The sequence below is a fragment of the Anastrepha ludens genome, chromosome 5 (genome assembly GCF_028408465.1).
Source record: "Anastrepha ludens isolate Willacy chromosome 5, idAnaLude1.1, whole genome shotgun sequence".
NCBI classification, from domain to species: domain Eukaryota; kingdom Metazoa; phylum Arthropoda; class Insecta; order Diptera; family Tephritidae; genus Anastrepha; species Anastrepha ludens.
Genome location: NC_071501.1, coordinates 125,983,299 through 126,007,949, shown reverse-complemented (window position 1 = coordinate 126,007,949; position 24,651 = coordinate 125,983,299). Strand labels below are relative to the sequence as shown.

Here is a 24,651-nt window from a genome sequence, read left to right as displayed (position 1 = left end):
AAGAATGGTCCGCAAATGCGCTACAGGAACTGCGGAAAAAGGAATGGGAACGCAGTAAAGAAAGAAGACAAAGGAGTAATGAAGGGTAGACGGAAAGAGAGACATAAATGAAGAGCCATAATGGCTAGCTTGGCCCTGCGATGCAATGCTTAAACGGCGGTACCGCGGGCAAACGAAAGCTACAGAGGTCGGAGTTAGGGTTTAGTACGTAGGTGTACTGTTTCGCAAGTCCAGCTTAGTAGTAATACTGACTGTGCGTGATCCCGAATGAGGTGCACTCCTAGCGATCAATATGAATCGTGCATGCCATCTATATTGACGGTATCTATGTAAGATTCCCCCTTCGGATAAAAAAAAAAAAAAAACATATGAAACTTTAGTCAGATTTGAGTAACTTTGTAACAAACTTTGAAAAATTGTTCAAGTTTATAAAAGATCGTGGGCCTGTTTTGTGATGAAGTTTTTATCAAAGAGCTTTAATAACATTAGGAAAGTTAGTTTAAAGAAAAGCAAAGGAACTCCAAAATGCGTTAAAAAAAATCGTTTAACAACTTTAATATCAGTTGAGCCGCGCTTGAGAGATCTGTCTAAAAGTCTATTTTAAATATTCTGAATTAAATAAAGCGAAAGTGCCTACCTTCTTTGCTTTGTATCAGTTTTTTATGATCTTTAATGAATTATTTTTATTATAATCTGGTAGATAATTTCATGGTATTTATATTTTGAATTTGAATATATTTGCCTAACCAGTGGTCGCGGCCAATCGATGAGTCCAATATTTGCCTACTTTTGCCAACTTCGGGAACAGATTTACTTTTTTAAAAGTAATTATCCATAATTTGGAAGTGTTATTCTGGCATTAAACGGCCTTGAAGCCAAACAGAAATGTCCACACTGTTTACCATTTTCAGCTGCCAAACCAAAGTTATCGATATTGATAAAGGAGTTTCCTTTTGTGGTGTTATCTATCGCTATCGAGAGACGATTGACGATTTTTTATGACTGGAATTGGATGGTATTGATCTGGACAACGTTTTTTTGAACAAGATGGCGCTACGTGCTACACAAGCAACGAAACCATTCATCTTTTACGGCAAAAGTTTCCGGACCGTGTTATCTCTCGATGATCGAAGAGGTGATCACAATTGGCCACCGAGATCTTGTGATGTAACACCTTGTGACTTTTTTCTTTGGGGCCACGTGAAATAGAAGCTCTACGCCAACAGCCCAGGGTCGATTCAAACCCTCAAAGGAATATAGGGCAGCCACTTTGCAATTCGGTTATAGAAAATTTCATGAATTTCATGATATTGTCATGTAAGCGTGGTCGTGGTGGTCATTTGCCTGATGTTATTTTCCACTATTAACGGCATATCTTCCTCTTTATAATAAAATAAACATCCGATCATTTATATTAAAAAATAGCACTTTTCTTTGAATATCAAAATAACCCTTCTTATTGGAAAACCCTTTAGTTCTTATGCAGCTAAAAGCACCCTATATGTGCCAGCAATGTATATTCGGCGGTCGCTATAGCCGAGGTCCGGGTTGTGTGAATAAAAATTTCTATTTATTTTATTTATTATTAACCATAACTTTACAATTAAAATTATGAAGTATCAAAGTACCAAATTTTCCTCTTCTTCCTCTTCCTCTGAGTGCATTAAAGACCTTGGCGTTTTCTTTGATAACAAATTTTCTTATATGAACTATATTATAAAGGAGAAAGATTCTATCTCCTTGTAGGATTTCGCCAGACGCAACGCCACAAGTTCTCTGCTATTCCCTATACCATCAAGTGTTGGACTCCATACGTCATTTGGGCTATCTAGTGGGCTATTTCATCACTCAGTTCTTCTCGAGCCACGGATACTTTCGAGAATGCCTGTACCGCCAGGGTAAGATGCTTATGTGCATTTGTGAAATACTGTGAAGCACCGAGCGATGACGCCGAATACACTTACTTTAGTTGCCTCAAATTGTTCGTGGAAAGAGATGCTGTGAGGGAGCAGTTTGACGACATTGTGTCGATCAATGTGATCTACAAGCGCTTGAACGCGAGGATAACTGAAATACGTAAACGTTGAAGGCGTATAACGGAGAAAAGAGATAGACTTCGACGGAGGACAATAAAGCGAAAACTTACAGATACAGACATAAGAAGACGAGCCTATAGCATGAAGCTGGCTACAAGCATGGTGGACCCAGACGTGGGAAATTAGAACTGGCCCATTTCACGAACGTTGTTCTGAGCCCCCCCCCAGTCCCTGAGTGTCCCCAAAAAATGTTTCTCAAATATGTCCTTTAGCCTCTGAACTTTATTTATCCCATGCCATCATAGGTTGAATTGAATTTGAATTTGAAGAGGTCGATCCAAGGAGCACCAGGAGATTTGGTGGCTCCTAAAACACTCAGGCTAAAAAGCCCATTGTATTTAAAGCTCTGGAAAGGCGGTAGATAGTCAAGGAGGGAGGGAGAAAAGTATCAGAGAAAGAGATAGGAAAGAATAGAGACAGAGATAGAGATAGTTAGTCCTGTGAGAATTTTCCAGATTCTTTGGCAAATCCGTAAATATCCTCCAGTTTTAGAGAACGAATATTACTCATTCCCATGACATCGGAACCCAATACTCGTAGTCGCGCTCTAGCAAAGGTAGGACACTCACAGAGAAAGTGCTCAGTGCTATCCGCCTCCTCCAAGCATGACAGGCATACCGGGTCCTCGATGATTCCAATGGTGGTCATATGCTGACCCCATGGGTTGTGTCCTGTAATGATGCCGACCATCAACCGAATATCTTTCCTTCTAAGTTTTAGTAGAAAGTGTGACAGTTTTCTGTTCGGACTTGTCACAAAACACTTTGCAGTTCTGCAGCGTTCTAGACCGGACCATCGCTCTTTATGTAGATTGCCTACATAGTCGTTGATCCAATTCTTGATTCCTGCGGGACTGATTCCGATTATTGGCTCTGGCCCTTGTGGGGGCACCGCTGATCCACGGTTGGCCAATTCGTCGGCAATTTCGTTTCCTTGAAAACCGGAGTGTCCCGGAACCCATATAAGTACAAGCCTGTTTTATCTTGCGACAGAATTAAGCTTCTTCTTACATTCTTGAACAATCTTTGAGGTTTGCTTCGCGTTCTCCAGGGCCTTCAATGCAGCCTGACTGTCACTAAAGACTCCAATCTGTTTCCCGCTCCATCTCCTCTCGATTATCCATTCGGCTACTTTTAGGATGGCAAAAACTTCTGTTTGGAAAACAGTTGCCATTCCCCCCATAGCATAGTGACACTTATTACTATCGTTTAAGTACCATCCGGCTCCAGACCCTATTTCAGTCTTGGACCCATCGGTAAAGAAAATATCCGTCAAACCTCCCTGCATGCATTCTGGATTGCTCCATTGCTCACGCAATCTGACATCAAATTTCCTTCCGAATGAAACTGTGGGTATCAGGTCATCTTTAGGTGCCAAAAACAGTGGATACTGCTCCGACAGCTACTTAAAGATTTCTCTGTGTCCCGAAGTTCCATCTTCGTGCCAGAAACCATATTTATGGAGTCTACACATTGCTTTTATTGCTTCCTGTTGTATCTTAAGATCCAGGGGGAGCAAATCAAGCATAGCATTTAGGGCATCACCAGAGGTTGTACTCATGGCACCCGTGATGCATAAACATACACTTCTTTGCAGCCTGTATAGTTCCCGGATTGTGGACTTAACCACCAGACCACAGAAGCGTAAGTGATGATTGGTCTGATAGGTGCCGTGTATATCCATAGGACCACAGCAGGTTTCAGACCCCAAGTTTTGCCAAAGGCTCTACGGCATTGCTGAAAAATCTTCAATGCACGATTCACCTTCAGTGAAACGTGTGTCTCCCAGGTCAGCTTCTTATCCAAGATTACTCCTAGATATTTAACTTCGTTGGAAAGACCAAGTGTCACACCTTTCAGTGTTGGAAGACTGAGTCCATCCAATTTCCGTTTTCTCGTAAACAAGACTATGGTTGTTTTGTTCGGATTAACGGAAAGACCTTGTCTCATGCACCAATCATCGATTTTGTCAAGAAACCTCTGCACTTTCGTGCAAAGCCTCCTTAAGGATTTATCCGATGTTAGCGCACAGACGTCGTCCGCATATGCTTGGACGTGAAAGCCGAGTTCCTGCATCTCCACTAATAGGGAGTCTACGACGAAGCACCACAGCATCGGAGAAAGAACACCCCCTTGGGGACATCCTTGCTTGGCCCTGACTGTGATTTGCTCGTCGTCGCTCCCACCAGCGGTTAACAGCCTTTCAGGGAGCATGGAGTATATCCATTTTATAATGGCTTGATTAACTCCGTGTCGTTCGGCAGAAGAACATATCGAGCCGAAAGTGGCATTATCAAAAGCCCCCTCAATGTCCACGAACACGCCCATTGTGTACTCGTCAGCTTCCAGCCCAGCTTCAATCTTGCTAACAAGATCGTGTAAGGCTGATTCACATGATTTTCCACTCTGGTAAGCGTGTTGATTTCTATTAAGTGGACTTCTCGGCAATACCCCCACTCGAGTATGTTTTTCCACCACTCGTTCCAGACTTTTCAACATGAACGATGTCAAACTGATTGGTCTAAAACTTTTTGCTAGGGAATAGTCATCTTTTCCTGGTTTCGGAATAAATACTAATCTTACGCGTCGCCATTGGGATGGTATATAACCAAATGCAAGACAGGCTGTGAAGATCCTTTTCAGGGCCTCAATCAGCCTGTCTCCTCCTTTTTTAAGCATTGCTGGATATATTCCGTCAGGTCCAGGGGACTTAAAGTTCTCAAAGGAAGATAAGGAAAACCTTATCGATTCCCTTGTCACTATCCGACTAGCAATATACCAGCTGTACCTAGAGGTTCCACCGTTGCCACCGTCATTGTTCATGCCACTCTCAACTTCAGAGAGAGTTCTACTACCCGGAAAATGGGTTTCGAGTAGAGCATTAAACGTTTCCGATTTGGAAATGGTGTATGAACGATCAGGTTTTCGAATGGAATCCAGCCTTACTGAGCGGTCTAAATGAAGGACCTTACAAAGTCTCGCTGTTTCCCTCATTTCTTCGACGTTACTGCAGAAATTTCTATAGGATTCAAGTTTGGCTTGCCGTACTTTTTTCTTATATTCTCTCTGTGTAAGTCGATGATTGGCCCAGTCCTCTTATGTTTTGGTCTTCAAGGCCTTATTAAGAAGTTTCCTGGACCGTACACGAAGCTTCGACAGTTCCGGGTTCCACCAAGGAACCGCTTTCCCCTGTCTGCTTTGCCTGAGTGGACACAGTTCCTCAAAGCAATTAATTAAAGTACCTTCTAATTTCTTAGTAGCATCTTCAATCATTTCTGCTGATTTGAGTTTTTTCAGGTTTGGTAATCGCTCTGTTACAAGCTCACCATACCTGTCCCAGTCCACATTTGGAGGATTCCTACCGGAAGGTATTGATATTATGTCAATTCCCAGTCGGAATTCGATAAGACGGTGATCAGAAAGAGAGTCCTCTTCCAAAACTCGCCATCGGTTGATCTGATTTCCAACTGACCTATTGGTAAGTGTTAAATCAATCACCTCTTGTCTCCTTCTGGTCACAAAAGTTGGTTTGTTACCATTGTTTTGGATGACCAAATCGGATGACAGGATAAAGTAACTTGAGACTTCTGGGGTTGCATTTGCTGCTTCCCCACACAATGTTCTGTGAATTTGCATCACAGCCCACTATTAGCCTCAGATTATAGGATTCTGCGTACTTGACCACTTCTATTAGCTCCCTCGAAGGAGGTGGCTGTAAAGAGTCGTAGGGTAGGTAGGCCGAAACTATGATAGCTTCGACACTGTTCCCACTTTTCAAGTACTTTATTTTTGCAGCAACGATATCTCCGGAGCATAGCACTTTTAACATCGTGTGTTCGATCAACCTCGGCATGATAATACATGCTCGCGGTCTCACATTCCCTTCACAATGAAGTATTTGTCCCCACGACATAGCACTTAGACCACAGATACGCTTGTGACATACCCATGGTTCTTGTATAAGTATTATGTGTGGGTTTGTTTGCAGTTTTGCATGCCTACGGCACAAGACAGCCGTAGACGCTTTGCTATGCTGCAGATTTATCTGTGTAAATATTACTTCAGTCATGAGACTGAGTATATTTACGCTTTGTCCTCCACCTTATCCTGGACACGGAACTGGATCCGCCCCAGATGTAGGTGAGGACGGCACCCGTACTTCGACTTAAGAACCTTGAGGGACCATAGATCGATACCCAGTACCAGGTGGGAACCCGCCTCCGAAGTGGTAGCGGATTTCTGCCTGGTGCACGAGTGTACTCTCCAGAGAGTCGTGTCAAAAAGCATTGGAACAGTGCACCTTTACGATGCCGTCCACCACGCTTTTCCCCTCGAACGTCGGCACGTCTTTCGACTCACCGATAGCTTTCCAAAGATAGCTGTCAAGATAGTCTTGTTGCCCTTTGGACAGTAGACCATCTTGTTTGTCGGTATGTATCTCCACCGTCATTGCCTTTGCTGCCATTCTCGCGAAGAGTGTCATTCGACATTTGAGGTCCCTTAGCCTCTGCCTTGTCAGGCAAAGGTTTGTCTGCCTTGGATTGGGTCGAGGATGCAGGCATTTCCGAATTCCGTCTCTCGACTTTCCTCTTCTTTGCCTTTCTCCTCTTCCCGGTCGTTGGCACAGACCCCGTTTCGTTTCCGGAAGAGCGCAACGCTAAAGAGGAATCCTCTGTTCTGCCACGCTTTTCCGTTTCCGTTACAGGTGTCGAAGTTGACGGAGCTTGAGTCCTTGCCTTGCGTTCGAATCTCTAATAACTTCGGTCTTTTTACCGGTACTTACCTGATTCACACCAGGTTTAACCGTTGTCAAAGACCAGAGATCCGTCTGAGTCTACTGAGAGATTGTTCTCCATCTCCACATCCTCCACAACTTGTTCAGTTGCATCAGACCGTTTCGACGGCGGTATATCGCTCACACTCACTCGGCTCTCCATTGGTATAGCCAATGTGCCATGTTTCACCACTAGTAGTGCGCTTCCTCCGGAACCCTGGGTGTCAGTTCCGGTCATAGAGGATTGTGGGGTTCGGGCCTGCACATCCGATGCCCGAGCCGTCGATTGCTCGACGGGAGGATTTCCCAGAAGTGGGTTACCTCGTGCAGAGAGATCCTTGGTTAGCATAGGTTACTCGCCTCATATTTATAAGTCTCAAGTCCTTAAAAATTCATAGGTCTATACTTTGTCTCTCCTCTAATAATAATATCAGTACTGCAGTCATTGATTGTCCCTACTTGCTGGAAAGGATTCGGTGTAATATTCCCCAGCGACCTCTTAGGAACCTCTACCCTTTTTTGGGAAAACTTTAAAACGAAGTATGCCAGTAATGTTCCCACTACTCGCGCAATACGTGAATTACATTCCATGTACCATTTTTCGAGCCTATGAAAACTTTTTTTCTTTGCCCATTACAAGTTTGGTATTTAACCGAAAGAAATCATAAGAACGTAGTGATAGCTTCTAATGTTAATAAGTTATAATAAAAGTTGAAGTTATCACAAAACTGAAAACCTAGGAATTTTTCAATTCTAATCAATATTTTCTGACCTAATTACCTTACTTAAACAGGTAGAGTTTACATTACAAAATTTTGTGCCAATGAGCGATATACCAAAACAAAACTCACCGACTTTCTTTCAAGAAATTAAATTTTATATTTAGTTCTAAAAAATCTTCGAATCAGACACCTCATGGATAGGAAAAAGTACTCTCAGATGCAAATGAAATTTTTTATAACTCGGAATAAGCTGTTACCACGTAAACTATTTAAAAAAATGGTGCATTGTTTTTTGCTATTGCACTTGAAGAAAAAAAGTTTGCCTTACGAAATTATTTAACGGTTCTTAATTTAAAGGTTTTCTGCGTCCCGAAAAAAGTTAGATTATAGAGCCTATTATAAGCGGATTTTACTGTTATACTGAGGCTATTTGTTTAAAGGTCATTTTGTTTATTAATCGCCTCCTTTAAGTAAAATACACTTATGCGAATATTTTTTTTAAGGATAACGTCTCAAGACTATCGGAGAGATTCAACACAAATCAGAGTCACAAAATATTTGCATTTGTTCGACTGTTATGGTAAAAAGTTAGAAAAAATAATTTGAAGATTATTTTTTGAAAAAAGGGCCAACAGTTACGGCACTTGAAAATAATCGATAAATCTGAGAGAGATGAAAGACTATAAAACCAGATCTAACGAAGTTTGTAAAAAATTTGCAAACCATGTTTAAGTAAGTATGTAAGTATTTGCATTTTTCAACTGCGCTGGACTCGCGCGGACATTGGAAAATCCTAAGGAATTGCACATATGCCCCCAAGCTGGGGACGGACGAAGTACAGTACTAAATGAAATGTGAAAGCCGATTTAAAAAATTATTAAAATCTCGTGTACTCAACAACCTTTTTATATAAATGCATTTGTGTTTTATTTATTGTGTTAATAAATAGAAAATCTGTATAAATCTCCATACGTACATATGTACATGTGTATATATGTATGTATGTTCAAGACAGTGGCACTGCAAACTTCTCATTTGCGTAATAAATGTGGGAACATCTTTCATAAGATGTTTGAAAAGACTCAGCTCGTCTAAGACTTTCAAAGTAAATCATTTGCATTGTCATTTGCTCTGTATGCACAGGATATTCGAAAAATTCACAATGGCAAGGATAATTTGAGGAGTAATTCATTGCTAAATGAATAGAAGTGCCAAACACAGAGATAAGTAGGTGTGCATGAATGCATTTCGCGTGTTTGTATGTGTATGACTGTGACTGTGTGTGCATTCTTTAGTGGTTCCTCCCAGTTTGTCTTTTGAGAAACCTGCCGTTCTCACGCTGGCAAGGTGGCTGCGTTACCTTTACGAGCTGACAATAGTTGCTGCCGTTGTTGTTGCGATTATTGTTTTCGCCATTGCACACTGACTTTGATTTACACCTGGCCATAACTGTGCAAAGGCTGGTTTTGTTGTGCTCGCATTGTGTATTTGGCATTCTTCTCCTACCAAATTTATAGCAATTTTTCAATTGTTACGTACATACGCACATACGTACAGGTGTGGGCAATTGATTTTGCAGGTCTCAAATCTATTCGATAACTTTTGATTTTACGTAAAAGAGCACAAAGGAACAGATGCAGCTGAATTAAGGATCAAAAGAGAGTTTCGCCTAATTTCGCTTTCATTTTCCAACAGCCAAAAAAAGTGGTAAAACATTTAATCAAAGGAAATTAGCGAGAAGGAACTTCTCAAAAACTACAAACAAATGACAGAAATATTTACTAAATATTAACTATTTAATTTATAATCTTTTTAATTTAATAATTTATATAAAAATATTAATATTTTATTTGAAAAAAAGAAATATATTGGATGCTCCAAAGCTGATATCCGAATTCCTCTGTGTGCAACATTTGATTTCCCATTTACATACATACAGTCACTCATATACACATACCTTTGCATACATAAGCAAGAGTGCATTTGATTGGAGTTTTTTGTCGCTCAATTTTGATTTGATGGCAGTTACCCCTTCAGGGCCACGTACTCGGCGTGTATGGCTGTTTTTTATGCAGCTCAGTATGTAAATCCACCCCTTTTTCGGGCCATTGGGCGTCATAGCACTTTTGGTTTTGGAGAGAGTTGTGGAACATAAATGCCCTTGCTTTGCATACTTAACCGTAAGCTTGTGTATGGTTGCATGTACGTGTGTGATAAAAAAAGGGTTCAAATCCTGGCAGCTTTGCATTTGATGGCACGTGAAACGGGTGACAGAGATGAGCGTGTGTGTTTGTATGTGTATGTATGTGTGGCGTAGCCAGTTTTGATTTAAGTAAAAAATGGATTTTAGTTCGGGTGTGTGAGTGGCAGCATGTGTTTGGGTTATGTAAATTTTCAACCCTTCTGTTGGAATTTGAATACTCCATAGGCATTTAAATACGGCAGTTGGCTATTGGTTGGCTTTTTATGCGCTCATAAATGTGTATTGTATGGCACTTGCGTACACACATGCATCTGCATAGTAGACCTAAATCACAGCGACATGTTGGATTTGCCGTTTTTTAATATTTTTCAAAATGGAGTTTATGCTTTTGCGTTTGAATTTCGGTTTTGGCTCACTAACATTTTTATTATATACATTTTTATAGTACAATTTATTTATTTTTTCCCTTTTTAAATTACAATCTGTTAAATTTTAACAATAAGTATTATTTTTAAAGTAGTATTGGAATTCTTTGTTCTCTAACCAATGCTAGATAAACATTCAATTTTGCTTCAGATTATGCTACATTATATTATTTTCTGTGTTATAATTATTATTATTATTAATTATTATTATTATTATTTATTATTATTATTATTTTTGTTTTTCTTTATTGTTTTCTTAAATTGTGAGTTCTGTTGGAGTTAATCGTTTTAATCTTCGTTTTCCCGCTTTCTCCGATTGTGGTAGTTTGTGCATTTGTTCATTTTGATGATTTGTTAGTCGTTTTATATGCTTGATGCTGTATTTTCTAATTGTGTCATCTATTGTGCCGATATTGAGGTCGCTGTGGATCACGTCGTTTGGTATATACCAGCCTGTTTTTGTTATTGTTCGAAGTATTTTAGATTGCGTCCTTTGAATTATTTTGATATTGGTTTTTTTTGCTGTGCCCCAGATTTCAATGCCATATTTCCAAATGGGTGAGGTTATAGATTTATATATCACTACTTTGTTGTTAAGGCTTAGTTTTGAATATTTAGCCAACAGCCAATATAATTGTCTGAACTTGTTTTTGATTTCATTTCGTTTGTTTTGTATATGTCGTTTCCAATTTAGTTTTTCACCTATAGTTATGCCAAGGTACTTTGCACTAGGAAGGATTTTTATTTCATTGTTTTTTATTGTTAATTTATGTTTCTTAGGCTTTCTGTTTGTATATATTACTTGTACCGATTTATCTTTGTTGACTTCTATTCCCCAATTATCGAACCATGATACGGTGCTATTTATTGTTTGTTGAAGAATGTCAGTCGCGTTTTTTTCTATTTTATCCGATGCCATTAAAACCGTATCATCCGCGAATGTGGCTATCATGCAATTTTTTGTGGTTGGAATCGGTATATCTGCTGTAAATATCAGGTACAATAGAGGCCCTAGGACCCTACCTTGGGGTACACCTGCTGTCATTTGCATCATGCTTGAGCATTCGTCTTCGAACTTTATAAAAAAATGTCGGTTTTCCAGATAACTTTTGAGAATGGTGAAGTGATTCCGTGGTAATATTTGGCTGAGCTTATGTAGTAGTCCTTTATGCCAAACCCTGTCAAAAGCTTTTGCAATATCCAGGTAGACAGCTATGCAGAACCTTTTATTTTCCATATCATTTAATAGTTTGTTTATAACTCTGTGGACTTGTTGCACAGTTGAATGCTGTCGTCTAAATCCAAATTGATGGCTTGGTATTATATTTTTTTCTATCAGAATTTTGTCTAATCTGGCAAAGAGTATTTTTTCAAACACTTTTGAAAGAATGGGCAAGAGACTGATAGGGCGATATGATGTCATTTCTGATGCACTTTTACCTGGTTTGGGGATTGCCGTTATTCGTGCCACTTTTCAGAGGCGTGGGAAGCATGTGTCCTTAATATGCTGTTGAATATTTGTCGTATATATGTAATTGCTACATCAGGTAGTTCTTTTAGTATTTTACCATTTATTAGATCGAAGCCCGGTGCTTTTTTACTATTCAGATTTTTCAGATGATATCTGATTTCTGCTGAGGTTGTCATTTTCATTCTCTTTTCTGGGTTACTCGTATTTACATTTTGTTCAATGTGCTGGTTGTCTTTTTCGTTTGAGAATATTGTTTTAAAGTGTTCAGCTAGTGTGTTTGCCTTCTCTTTATTGGTCTTTGCCCAAGTACCGTGATATGTTTTGATGGGAGGTTTATGTGGAACTGCTTTGACTAAGTTTTTAGTTGCTTTCCATAGGGAATAATTGTTAACTGCCGGGGCCCCCAAGTTATGTATGTAATTCTCAAGATTTTTATCCTGGTGTTGTTTTAATAATGTTTTTAATTCGGTTGTTGATTTGTTAAGTTTTGCCTTATCTTCGGGATGTTTAGTAGTTTGCCACTTTGTACGGAGTTTCCTTTTTTGTTGAATTTTTTAATTTATGAAACTACATTTTGTGTATGGTGAATATGTTGTAGTACAACAACATTGCTGAGAGTTGCATTTCCATTAAGTAAATATGTGACTCGATTTGGCCGGTGAAATTAGAGCAGTTGACAGAAAAACTGCAAAGTCATCGATGCTAAAGGATTTTGATGACGAAGAGGATGTGTCAAAAACAGAAGTAGAAAAGGCCCCATTTCACAGCAGCAAAAAGAAAAAAAATGAGAAGAGGAATTATGACAGTGAAGCAGCGCAATGAAGCATCTCATTTAAAGAAACGTGAGGTGGTTTTTAATCTGATTTTGTCATTTACTCGTGAAGTTAATATTTGAATTCTTCTTGAAAATTTATGTTGACTCAAAATTAACGGTTCTTGCAACCATTCTTTGGTGAGTGGACAAGTTGTGTAATTTGATTGTTATTTGCGAAGTTATTTCGAAATCGAGCATTGAGTGCCTCAAAAATTGTTAATACATTTTTTTACTTAAATTATATTACATCAAATTTTATGTTAAAACTTAAAGCTAAAATGAAGCTGCGCGAATATTAAGAGGCTCTAAACTTATAACACGAATCAGAGATTTTAGTTCTGCCTAAGTTTATGAACGTTAAAAAGCTATCGGAAAGATAGGCCCACTGTTTGCTCACAATCGGCAATAAACCAATTCTGAATGAGTTCCTGTGCCATTTCGTAACCCAAAACAAAACGTGAGTTGATCATAACACAAATAGTTAAATAAATCAAAAAAATAAAATTCGATGACATTCGTTTGGTGAAATGGAAAGACAGTAATTCTGTCTGCATGCTGTCTACCAGCTTTGGTGGAAATCCGAAATCAATGGCACATCGATAATCCAAGGCAAGTGGAGCCAAGTGAAATGTACTCCGTGCTTGCGCGAACACGGAATAGAATAACTAATTATATAATCATATGTAATGTAATGTAATGAATGTAATTATTGACCGTTTTACCCTGTGGCAAGAACTCATGATGCACAACGCCCTACGATCGAAGAAAACGGTAAGCAAAACTTTTACATTCGACCGAACTTAGCGCGCTTCTTTCGACCTTGGTAGCTTCCTTTGAGATGATTGAGCTTTGGTTTCCACGTCATAACCATAAACCCACGATGCGTCACCAGTTATGACCTTCTGGAGCAAATTTGGGTCGTCGCCGAGAGAGTCCAACATCCCATTAGCAATGTTCATGCGATGCTGCTTTTGGTTGAAATTGAGCAGTTTTGGTACGAATTTTGCGGCGACCCGTCTCATGCACAATCGATATGTCTAGGTCCTCAGAAACTTCTCTAACGGTGATTCGACGATTGGCCAATACCATTTTCTTCACGTCATCAATTTTACGTCTGTTGTTGAAGTGCTCGGGCGTCCGACACGCTTTTCGTCGTTCACATCTTTTTGGCCTTCTGAGAACATTTTGTATCACCGATAAACGTTGCTTTGGTCCAAAGTAGCTTCTCCGTATGACACTGTCAACATTCGGATCGCATCCGCGCACTTAATTTCGTTTTTCCCCCAAATTTGATACAGGTTCTTTGATCCATCTTTTTGAATAAGTAAAAATCGAAGACGAGGCGAAACACGTGCAAGCACGAGTGAGTACCAACATATTGCCACAAAAAAATCGAAATTCTGATGTAGTACGTAACTTGCGAAAATTCAAAATTCGCGATACTTTTTGAGCACATCTCGTATATATATAAATAATTAGCGCGTACACCCTTTTTTAGGAGTTTGGCCGAGCTCCTCTTCCTATTTGTGGCGTGCGTCTTGATGTGGTTCCACAAAATGGAGGGACCGACAGTTTCAAGCCGACTCTCAACGGCAGATATTTTTTATGAGGAGCTCTTTCATGGCAGAAATACACTCGGGGGCTTGTCATTGCCTGCCGAGGGGCGACCACTATTAGAAAAAACGTTTTCTTCATTTTGGTGTTTCACCGAGATTTGAACCTATCTTCTGTCTGAATTCCGAATGGTAATCACGCACCAATCCATTCGGCTTCGGTGGCCGCCTTAAGCTTTAGAATACTCTTGAGTTATTATTATTATAGAATGCATGTGCAATTGAATATCTGTTATTATTAATTTAAAAAACTTGTTTTTTTCCCTATAAACGTGGGCGTACCTATGTATTTTAATGACGGTATGTGTATATAAGTGTTTATATAATTTCTAAATCGTCTATAGGGCAAATGATTTGTTTTCCAAAATATTTGCAGCCTGACGAACAAAAACTTTGTGTCCTTTGTCAAGGTGTAGTCCTTTGCCAAGGACTATTTATGTAACGCTGCTATGCTCAAAGGGCAACGATTTCTATTCAAAAAGCTATTAATTTAACACTCTGCTAATAAATACCTATAGGTACATATAAAATATCATATACATAAACCAAATTTTTTTACTTGCATTCTTTATAAGAAATGATTCTCGGCAGTTCAGGCTTGAAATCAAACCCCTTTAGAGCATTTATTCAAATCCACACATACACACAAACATACATATGCTTGTGTTTATTAAAAAATCGTGTTTTGTGAAATATTCCGTTACGCAGAAGAGCCACTTGAGAGTTAAGCCCTTTAAATAAAATTTCTGCCGGAAAAAATTGCAAATCAGCATCGACCATACAAACAGCCATGCGCATACACTTACACATATGTACATATATACTAGCAAATGCAGTGAATATCATTGAATTGTATGAAAGTTGGCGCAAAATTGAATCATAAACGCTATTTTGTAGCTGCTCGACGAGTGTTTGTTATTCCTGAAAGCTACCCCTATTTTCCATAACAAACTTGCAATTTTTTCACTTTTTACTTTTCATCAATTTTTACCATCTTTTTTACATTTTCCTTATTAGTAGCGTTTACGTACATATGTGTGTGTTTGTTCACTGCACCCAGAAAGGTAAATCAGTACAGAGCGAACGTTTTTTAACGGTTCTGCCATCTCAGGTAGCTGCACAGTTGAGTCAGCCGTGACGAGACGTACGGACACACGAACTCATCATATTGGCGTTAAAATTTCATAAGAAACTAGATTTTTCTTGCTCATTTTTTATGAACGTTTTTCGGCAGGCTGGCAGCCTTTACATTGATTTGCTTTTTATTGCAATTTTCTCTGAAATTTGTTCTGCCGTTTTTCTTGTGCTTGTCAGTGTTATTTTTTGTTTTTGGTAGCCGTTTTTTGTTGGCTTTTTCACTTGGTTTGGGCTCGTACTGACAGTGTCGAACTATTTTACAGCTCATTGTGCAGTCGTTACACAATCTGAGGGTAGATTTATGCATTTGTCCTGCTGCATTCGGCCTTAGAGGTATGTGGCGGAAAAATGCATAGATTGCATTTACGTTTTTTATTCACTTAATGTCTTTGTGTCCCTTTATGGAAGAAAATCTAACGAAAAAATGTTTTATTATTGATTTTAACGTATTTTCTCACGATTCCTGCGTTTATACCTACAATATTGGGGAATAAACGAGATCTTTAAAATTTATTGAATTTTCAGACGATAATCCCGAAAAGTGTACTTTTCTTAGGCAATACAGTTTCTGCTTTCTTGTGTGCGAGAAGCAGTTTTTTTTTGTTGCCCAAATGCATGTTTATCTTAATGAAATTAATGATAAATCATTTCGGCTGGAAGTGTGTAATTTGAATATCACGCACAAATACATGCATATTTATGTACATATATTACATATTTACATACGTACGGGTTTTAGTGGTGTGTGGACTTCTTAAATTACGCCAAGTAGCGAATGCTTAATTTTAATTACTTACTCACGAGTACATACACGTATGTATGTATGCATGTATGCATGTATGTGTGTATGTGCTTATAAGCGAGTATTGGCGTGTACGTGCATGCTGGATAATAAACTTTTCCCTTTCAGTTCTAACTCAACCATTTATTTTACGATATCTTACGAACCTTAAATACACATAAATGAGTTTGTATGTGTAGATTTAAAATTTTTCGGAAAAACTCTTTTATTACTATTGTATTAGAGGTTAATGCGAGGCTTCCTTCTACATCCTTCGCCCGAGCAGCGCACTAATTGGTGAAGCGCAAATAAAAACATCAAAATATTCCACCAGATAACTCGTATTTTGCTGATTTTTCTCGCAGCGCCTGCACTGCATGCGCACACGTTTTTTAGTATCTATGCTATGCTGTCGGTATGCCAGAGCGCATTGGAGATTGCAGTGTCAATGCAACTGCGCAGGATTCTCGTCTTGTTCGACCAAATTTACCTGCCGCCGAAAGTCAGTTTTTATGGTTTCTGAAAATTTTTACGATGGTTACATGGCTCTCTTATTTTTTGTCTATTTTACAAGCTAAACAAACCAAGAAAAGGTGAATATAATAAAAAGTGACTTCTTCTATTTTCGACGATGTTTCAAAGATATACTCGTAGCTATGCTGCCCCTGTATGCTGTTTATGGCATTTCGTTTGAATACCGGTAGGTATATTTGAATAAAAGTTAGAGTTTTCTTCGGCTCAGAAATTCGTTGTATAAAAAAAGTAAGAGAATATAGACAAATTTTTTGAAGGTTATTTTTTTACTGTTCGGAAAACAAAAACGTTAATTGCGCTTGGGTTTTGCATAGCAACACCACAAAATCAACAGAAAAATGCACGCACATATACACATACATATGTACATACCCTGTGTCTAAGCTAGGCAGCTACAGCCACCTTTGTTTGCAATATGACTTTTTTACTAAGTCATTCGCACCTAAATCTCCCACTGATTTGTCCTTTGCCATCCTCTTCAGTTTCAGAGTAATCCACCCTTTACTTGAGGGTGTCGTAGAGGGACTTAGTCAATGGGTTTGCATTGTAGACAAATTTAAAATTAATAGTAAATTATGCGGATTGAAAAGTGCTATTAAAAGTTTCCTAACTCAAAATATCTGTGCAAATAAAGGACTAAATTGAAATGAAATTCATATTTTCTCTTAGAGACCTTAAAAATTGTATGCGAAAGAAGGCAAAATTCCACTTATCGAATGAAGATTGTTTGATGACAGAATTAAAATTATGTAAAACTATTTTTTTGATACTTAAAATAAAAGCGGAGATTTTCGATCCCAAAGCTTTCGGAATAAAAAAAACAGTTCTGGTGCTAAAACTAAACTGAAGTTTCGCTGAGTAATTTTTCAAGTAGCCTACCTTTCTGCTCTTTCAAAGCAAAAACACTGAAGTGTACACCACACGAAAAATTATAAGACCAACTAAATTTCTTATATTTTTATTGTCAGTTTAGGGCTAAGAATTTATGTTTTTAATAATATATTTAAACTTTTAGTGAGAAATATTTTAAAAATACCCAGAAATAAGCGAACATTTCACGAAACTTAAATTGGTTATTAAGAAAAGTAAAATCTGTAGAACGAAAATCGATTTATAATTATTTCCAGCCTCTTCGGTTGACTTTTTTTTTAATTCTTAAATATTTATTTTTTAATAAGTAATATGAGGCCTATCCAACACCAGGCCTTGACAATCGAACAAACAACGCGCACCAAAAGAAGAAAATGAAATATCCCCAGTTTTCGCTTTTTCTTCTTTATAACGGAACATTTAACATTCTATTTTTCATCATATATCTTATTGCCGTTCTTTCGTTGGCTAGGGGCTTGTATTTATAAAAATGAATACATTACAATTTGGGTAAGTTTTTTATAATATATTGACCACTGGACATTAATCGCTATGCTGACGCTTTTAGCGCTGTCTTCCATTTTTGAAAACCGATTTAGAAAGTATTGCCCACACATTTTCGATTGGGTTAAGGTCAGGGCTGCAGACAAGCCATTCTTAAATTCGTATTTTTTCGCTGCCAAAAACTCTTTTGTGGCTTTAGAAGCACGAACGTCAGCGTTATCATGCTGAAAAATCCACTCCTCATCGAAATTTTTATCATACAATGTAAGAAATGCTTCTTCTTGAAGTTCTATATACTTCACACTATTCATTTTTGTGAATATGAAACATATAGGCGTTTTGCCTTTGACACTAATGGCTGCTCTATGACAGAACCCCTTTCGAAATTAGGATCCTTCCCTCCCTCCTCCTTTTTGCTCCGTATGTTATGCCAATCTATTTGGGAACCATCTTGGCCGTCCAGATTAAATTTTTTTCAACGGAAAAAATACTATCTCCCATTCATTTTCCAAAATTGGTATTTTTCTGCAAATTTCAATCTGGCCTGTTTGTTTCGAGTGGTTAACTTAGGTTTAGGTACTCGATTTACGTATTTTAGACTAGAACCCGTTTGTAAAATTTAATGCTCTCGGGTAGTAACTTCTAAAATAAGAGTTTGTTCAATTTCAGCAGTGTAATTTAATTTATTTATAGCTAAACGTTTGATTTCCCGAACATCTCTTATTTTCGTTTTCTGCCACTTCTCTTGGGCATCCGTACTTTTCTTTCAAATGGAAGTAAAGCAGAACCACAGTCTTGTTTCTTTTTAATTTTGAAGCAATTCCTCGCATTGTAAGGCCTCTTTCTCTCCATGCTAAAATTTTTCCCTGCCCAAATTCAGACAAAGCGGAATATTTTGGGTTCTAAACTAAAACCACTACATAAATATGAGAACGAGATAAAGTGATCAAAAGCATTTATAAAATAATAAATCACAGTAAAACTACCATTTTAAACTTTTAAATTAAAAGCAAACGCTCTTGGTTTTATAATTTCGCCTTGCACAGACAAGAATTTGCGCGCTACTAAAATAGCAGCAATTAATGCGGAATAATTGCCGTTATGAGATGCCGTTTGAAACATGCAATGAACGAGGGACATTTTTCGGTGCACTCGACGGGGCTGGTAACGTAGAACTGGCCTCCATGGGAATGTTTTGGGATTGGGTGATACCGAATGTTTCACCCCTGAAAACACTTGCTAAAACCCGACGAGATGCAGGACAAAACGATCCTACAACTATTGGACTGGACAGTATACAGACAAAAGGTAAATGATATTCATTGAGAGATACTTAGGGACTTTAGGAAGGTACTCCTGACCTCTGAATGCAGTCATCGAAGTCCAACCACCACCTATTGCGGATGAAAAGCTTCAGCTATCCCAAAATACTCGCGTAACTTTGGCTAAATTATACAGAATCCACCTCTACATACCCAAGTATGTCCAGCATGTGAAGGTGCGGTGTATTAACCTGCAGAAGTACATATATTTTTATCTGTAGACTTTATGTGATATATTTTTGAAAATATTAGCATCTATGACTCAAAAGACAATGCTGCTAATGTTTTGCCCAATTGTGTATGTATATGTATGCACATCCAAATAAGGTAGCACCCAATCAATAGTTATAAAACGTAAAGTGTAGTCTGAAATTCATAAAATAGAAAATTAAAAAACAAAAAGAAAAAGAAAAACAATAATAACTTCGTCTTGCAGATCGGAAAAATTTAATATGCCAACCAATGAAAAACTCAGAGCACTGCAAATGGGGAGCCTGGGCGCAACTAATGTATGCCATATACATACATACTTGCTCAAGCTTACACATTTGTATGTTTGCATATGTGTCATTATCTACATACATATGTATGCATGTGGGAGAGCTTACACTGAATATGACTACAACAAATTTATGTAATATCGGCATGTTTGTATGTAAGCACATAACCAAAAGTATATAGTATACGGCTGCCGTATATGTATGTATACTAGTATATATGTACATATGTATATGTATTTATGTATGTGTATGCACATATGCATATAAATGTTAGGGACAATTTTCATAATGCAAAATATACCTACGGATTTATGTTCGTAGGTAAATACATGAATATTAGCGTATGTGTGTGTGAGCACATGTATACAAATGGGCATGTGTATGTAAATGTAAAATTCAGCCCCAATAGCACCTTCGCCACCCCAACCGCTAACCTCCAACCATCAGCCCCGACAGTTGCAGCAGCAGCAGCAACAACACCAGCAATACACCCCATCGCTCCAAGCAGCCGATATTCAAGTGCAAGCGCATATGGCGAATGGCGTTGGCGAGCCCCGCTTTTGATTCTTTGTTCTCTGCTGATTTTGCTGCGCACAACAGCCTCAGCAAATAAAATCACTAAATTTAAATTTTAAGCCACACCCACTGTGTCAGTTAGTAGCCGCACAATCCAATGGGTATAGTAAAATTTTAAAATGTATAAAATGTTGTTGGCGCGTGCTTTACAATCTCATTTGCCACACGAACACTGACACACACATGCACATGTGCGCAAGCTTGCAAACAAACGTCACCCAAACACCATAACTTCGGTTTCATATATTGCTGAGCGCTGAGAGAGAGAGAAGCTAAGAGGTATCGTTTTTCTCTCCGGAAGCCAACAACCATTCACTTACTTGTCCACGCAAACACACATACGCACATTGAGCGATTCCGCTCACATTCTCTGAGCAAACTAAGCATTTCCGCTCAACTGCATTGGCGACTGTGTGGAATCTGTTTGATCCACAAAGGGATTATGGACACAAGTACGACATGAGTGTCTAACTTGACTAAGCTTAGAAACACGTAGATTCGAAAAGCAAAATTGGAAAACTTTGTATTTTTAATTGAATCCTACTGCAAGTATGAAAAATTCATACTACATTTCCTTTGGACTTGTGTGCGGTTCCTTTTCTCTTTGAGCTACTATGCATGTGCATATGTATGCATGCATGTATGAATGCGCATTCATTCACACTCAATTGTGCTCAGATGTAGAGCATTTCAAAGGTAACGATTTCAGTTGGGGTTTCATCGTTAAACCATTTAAACGTGTTATGCATCACGCGTTCTCTGCGGAAATCGCCAAACGCAAAGCAGTCGCAGAGCCATTCGGATTCGTATTCGCCGGTTTTGAGCGGAATTCGATTGTTTTGTGGACTTCATCCCCGAAAAAATCACTTCACATACATATCGCACACGTGTGTTTCCCCTCGTGCGGAAATTCTGAAGCAAACCAGAAATTCACTGAAGAAAGAAAAGAGTGAAATCATACTGAAATGTGTTCAATTTTTGGGGTAGAAATGAGAATTTGCCTTCTCAGGCTCGGGAAGTGTTCAATCAAGTAGGAAAAATGCAAATGCGATTGCACACACACAAGCTTACACGTATTTGTATGTAATAAAACTTTTAGAGAAGACAAGAAATAAAGTTCACGGGGACCACGAAGATGGGCCGTTCAAACAGTTGCAATCCGGGCTCACTTAGCATCAGACATTCGATTATTTGATTCTCTAAATTTGGAATAGCGAAGGTTGCCAATACTAAGCAATAATTAACCATTTTAATTGGAATTTCGAATATTAAAAACAAGGAGACACCTGAGTGTGGAGAGAAACAGAAACTGCGCCGGCACTTCTCACACCATACACACCGTGCCAAGTTCCGCTATGCAAATGCAAATACAACACAACATTCGAATATTCAAAGGCAGCATATTAATACCAACAACATATCCGTCTATGATACCAAATTGATTACAGTCTAACCGCCTGAAATACTGAGCATTAATACCGTCCACATACACGTGCATATGCACATACGCATACATGGAAGAAAATAACAAAACATAATCATTAGTAAACATTATCGAATAGCCAACGGCATCGAGCTGTTCTGTGGGAATATATCTTATCGGCGTTTTAGTTTTCTACGAAACATAAACGTATCAAGTCATGCTCGTCAATGAGCGCACAAACTTTAGAATTATAACTACGAGTAGATATGTACGTACATATGTATGTGTGCGGAGAGTGGTAGAACATAATATTACTGAATGAGTCACTAGAAAGCGGCCAGAACTCCATGCAAATGCCAAAAGCCAGTGTTTAAAACTTAAAAAAACTTCAAATCAACTAAAAAAAAATTTGTTTTCCAAAATTCGTATAAACTTCCAAGTGACAACAAGTGCAACAAAGTACAATTGGGACAAATTATAGAAATTTAGTTTAATAATAATTAATTCATCGGAAAAGCAAAATATTTCGGTGTAGAATTTGTGAAAATGGTTATGTCGGAGCTACGTTGGAGCACAGGACCTAAAGACAATAACAATTTGTTGAAGCATGATTTGGTAAAATCACCTACCAGTGGGCATATTATGCAGAATAGATGTAAGTACACGCATACATACATATATTTCTAGCGGAATACACACATACATACAAACATTGACATACTTATGCGGATTCTTTCTTTCTTTACTGCACTATTCGAAGTGAGTTTTGCAATTATCGTGCAACTGTTGAAGTTTGTTTTTGAGTTACAATAACCAATTGAACTGTGTATGTGTTTGTTTTGCCTTTTGAGTAGTAAAATTTTTAAATTAAAATTACGCAAATGTAAGAAATAAATAATGTAGAGTAAATAAATATTATAGGGTTAAAAAAAAAATAGAAAAAAATATGGAAAAAATATTTTGAGGTAGAGAAACTAATGTATTTCCGAAACTAAACTGCTTTTAAAATGTTTCTAAGTTCTTATGAAAAAATAAAAATAATATATATAATATAAAAACAAAAATAATAGCAAATCAGTACAAATTTTCTAAGAATTTTAACAAAGCCACCAAACCTTTCGCTGTATTAAAGAGCTTTACCAACTAAGCAGGATTCGCTGTTGAGCCTCGATACATCCTAATGCAAAGGCGATTTTCTCTTTACCTTTATATTGCATATAATTTTCTGGCAGCGCATCGGATTCTTGCCAAAACTTTTCGTCGTTTTTATTGTAAATTGGTATCAGAGTATCCATCTTTTTAAATATTATATATAATTGGCGCTTATATGCTTTTTATGTTTTTGCCCGAGCTCCTCCTCCAATTTGTGATGTGTATCTTGACATTTTTCCACGATTGGAGGGACCTACAGTCTTTTTTATGCCCCTTCCGAACAACAGATGGGTTTTTATGAGGATTTTTCATTGGTTAAAAAAGTTTTTTAATTATTATTTTCAATTAATTAGGCAAAATAATTTAAATGCTTCCACATCATTAAAGTAAAAATCAGTGTTTAAGCGTTTAGCGTTTACATAAATAAAAGGTTTTCCAATAAGAGGTGTTATTTTAATATTCAAAGAAAAGTGCTATTTTTTAATATAAATTATCGGATGTTTATTTCATTATAAAGAGGAAGGTATGCCGTTAATAGTGGAAAATAACATCAGGCAAATGACCACCACGACCACGGACAGGACAATATCCTTTTCATGAAATTTTCCATAACCGAATTGCAAAGTGGTTGCCCTATGTCATCGATAGCCTCACGAATTCCATCTTTGAGGTCTTGAATCGATCCTTTCACGTGACCCCAAAGAAAAAAGTCACAAGATCTCGGTGGCCAATTGTGATCACCTCTTTGATCATCGAGAGATAACACGTTCGGGAAATTTCGTTGCTTGTGTGGCAGGTAGCGCCATCTTGTTGAAAATAAAGGTTGTCCACATCAATTCCGGCCATAAAAAATTATTAATCATCTCTCCTGTTTAACACCTAACACCTGTTATTGGAAAACCCTTTACATATTAAGGATATCCCGTTTTGGGCAATGTTTAATTTCCATTCTATTACCTCATAACTCTTCGTCTTTATTGTGCAAAACAAAAGGATATTTTAGTATTAAACTTAAAGTCTAAGTACTTACCACGCATTTTATATTTTATATGATAGCTATCAGCTTTTAGAATAATGGTACAAATAAAATTTATGGATTTGTAATATTATTTTATTTTATTTTATTTCAAAATTTAATTGGGAATTATTTGTGCCCGGAAGTATTTCTTTTCTACAACTTGGAAAATTAAGGTGTGGAACAAAGAGGACTTGATTAAATAATGTAGTTGAATTTATGAATAATTTGCATTATATAAATATTATAATACATTAATAGGTACCAGGGCCTTTCGTAATGCAATACATATATAAGTTCCTATGGTTCTGCGAGAGCATAAAGCCAAAGGGCCACAATATAATTATCCATAATTATATTTGTAACGCTGTATTTCGTTTATTATTTAAAACTTATAACGGTGTGTTTCGTTTTCGTAAAATATATCTCTCGTATTTTGAATTGTAATAAAAACTCCGGAAAACAAAACCGTTTAGTGAGCTAAGCTGCACGAGCAAGAGCAACACCTGTTTTGCAGCGGCCAGCCAACGCTGTCCACACTGCAAGTACAGATATGCTAGCAGTAACCATCATTTAGCGGCCAGCCAACGCTGTCCACACTACAAAGGTAGTTATTGGCAAGCACCTAAGCTCTGCTCACCGCCGATTACCAAACGGAATGTGTCCTTTCCAAAAGCGCGCAGCCTTTTTTATAGGCAAAATCAATCCTATTAGAAAATT

General features: G+C 37.8%; 1 protein-coding gene across 2 annotated transcripts in view; it reads left to right on the top strand.

Annotated features, from left to right (window-relative positions):
* LOC128863906 (protein nubbin) overlaps positions 1–24,651 on the top strand; it is a 90,186-nt gene that overhangs the window by 47,181 nt on the left and 18,354 nt on the right. The window contains exon 1 of one of the 2 annotated variants that reach the window (XM_054103320.1): positions 21,041–22,419. The exons of the other annotated variant lie outside the window; for it this stretch is intronic. Coding sequence (XP_053959295.1) covers positions 22,311–22,419 — 109 coding nt within the window. The 5' untranslated portion in view covers positions 21,041–22,310. Of the gene's footprint in view, positions 1–21,040; positions 22,420–24,651 lie in introns of those variants that run through there. 2 annotated transcript variants of the gene reach the window in all.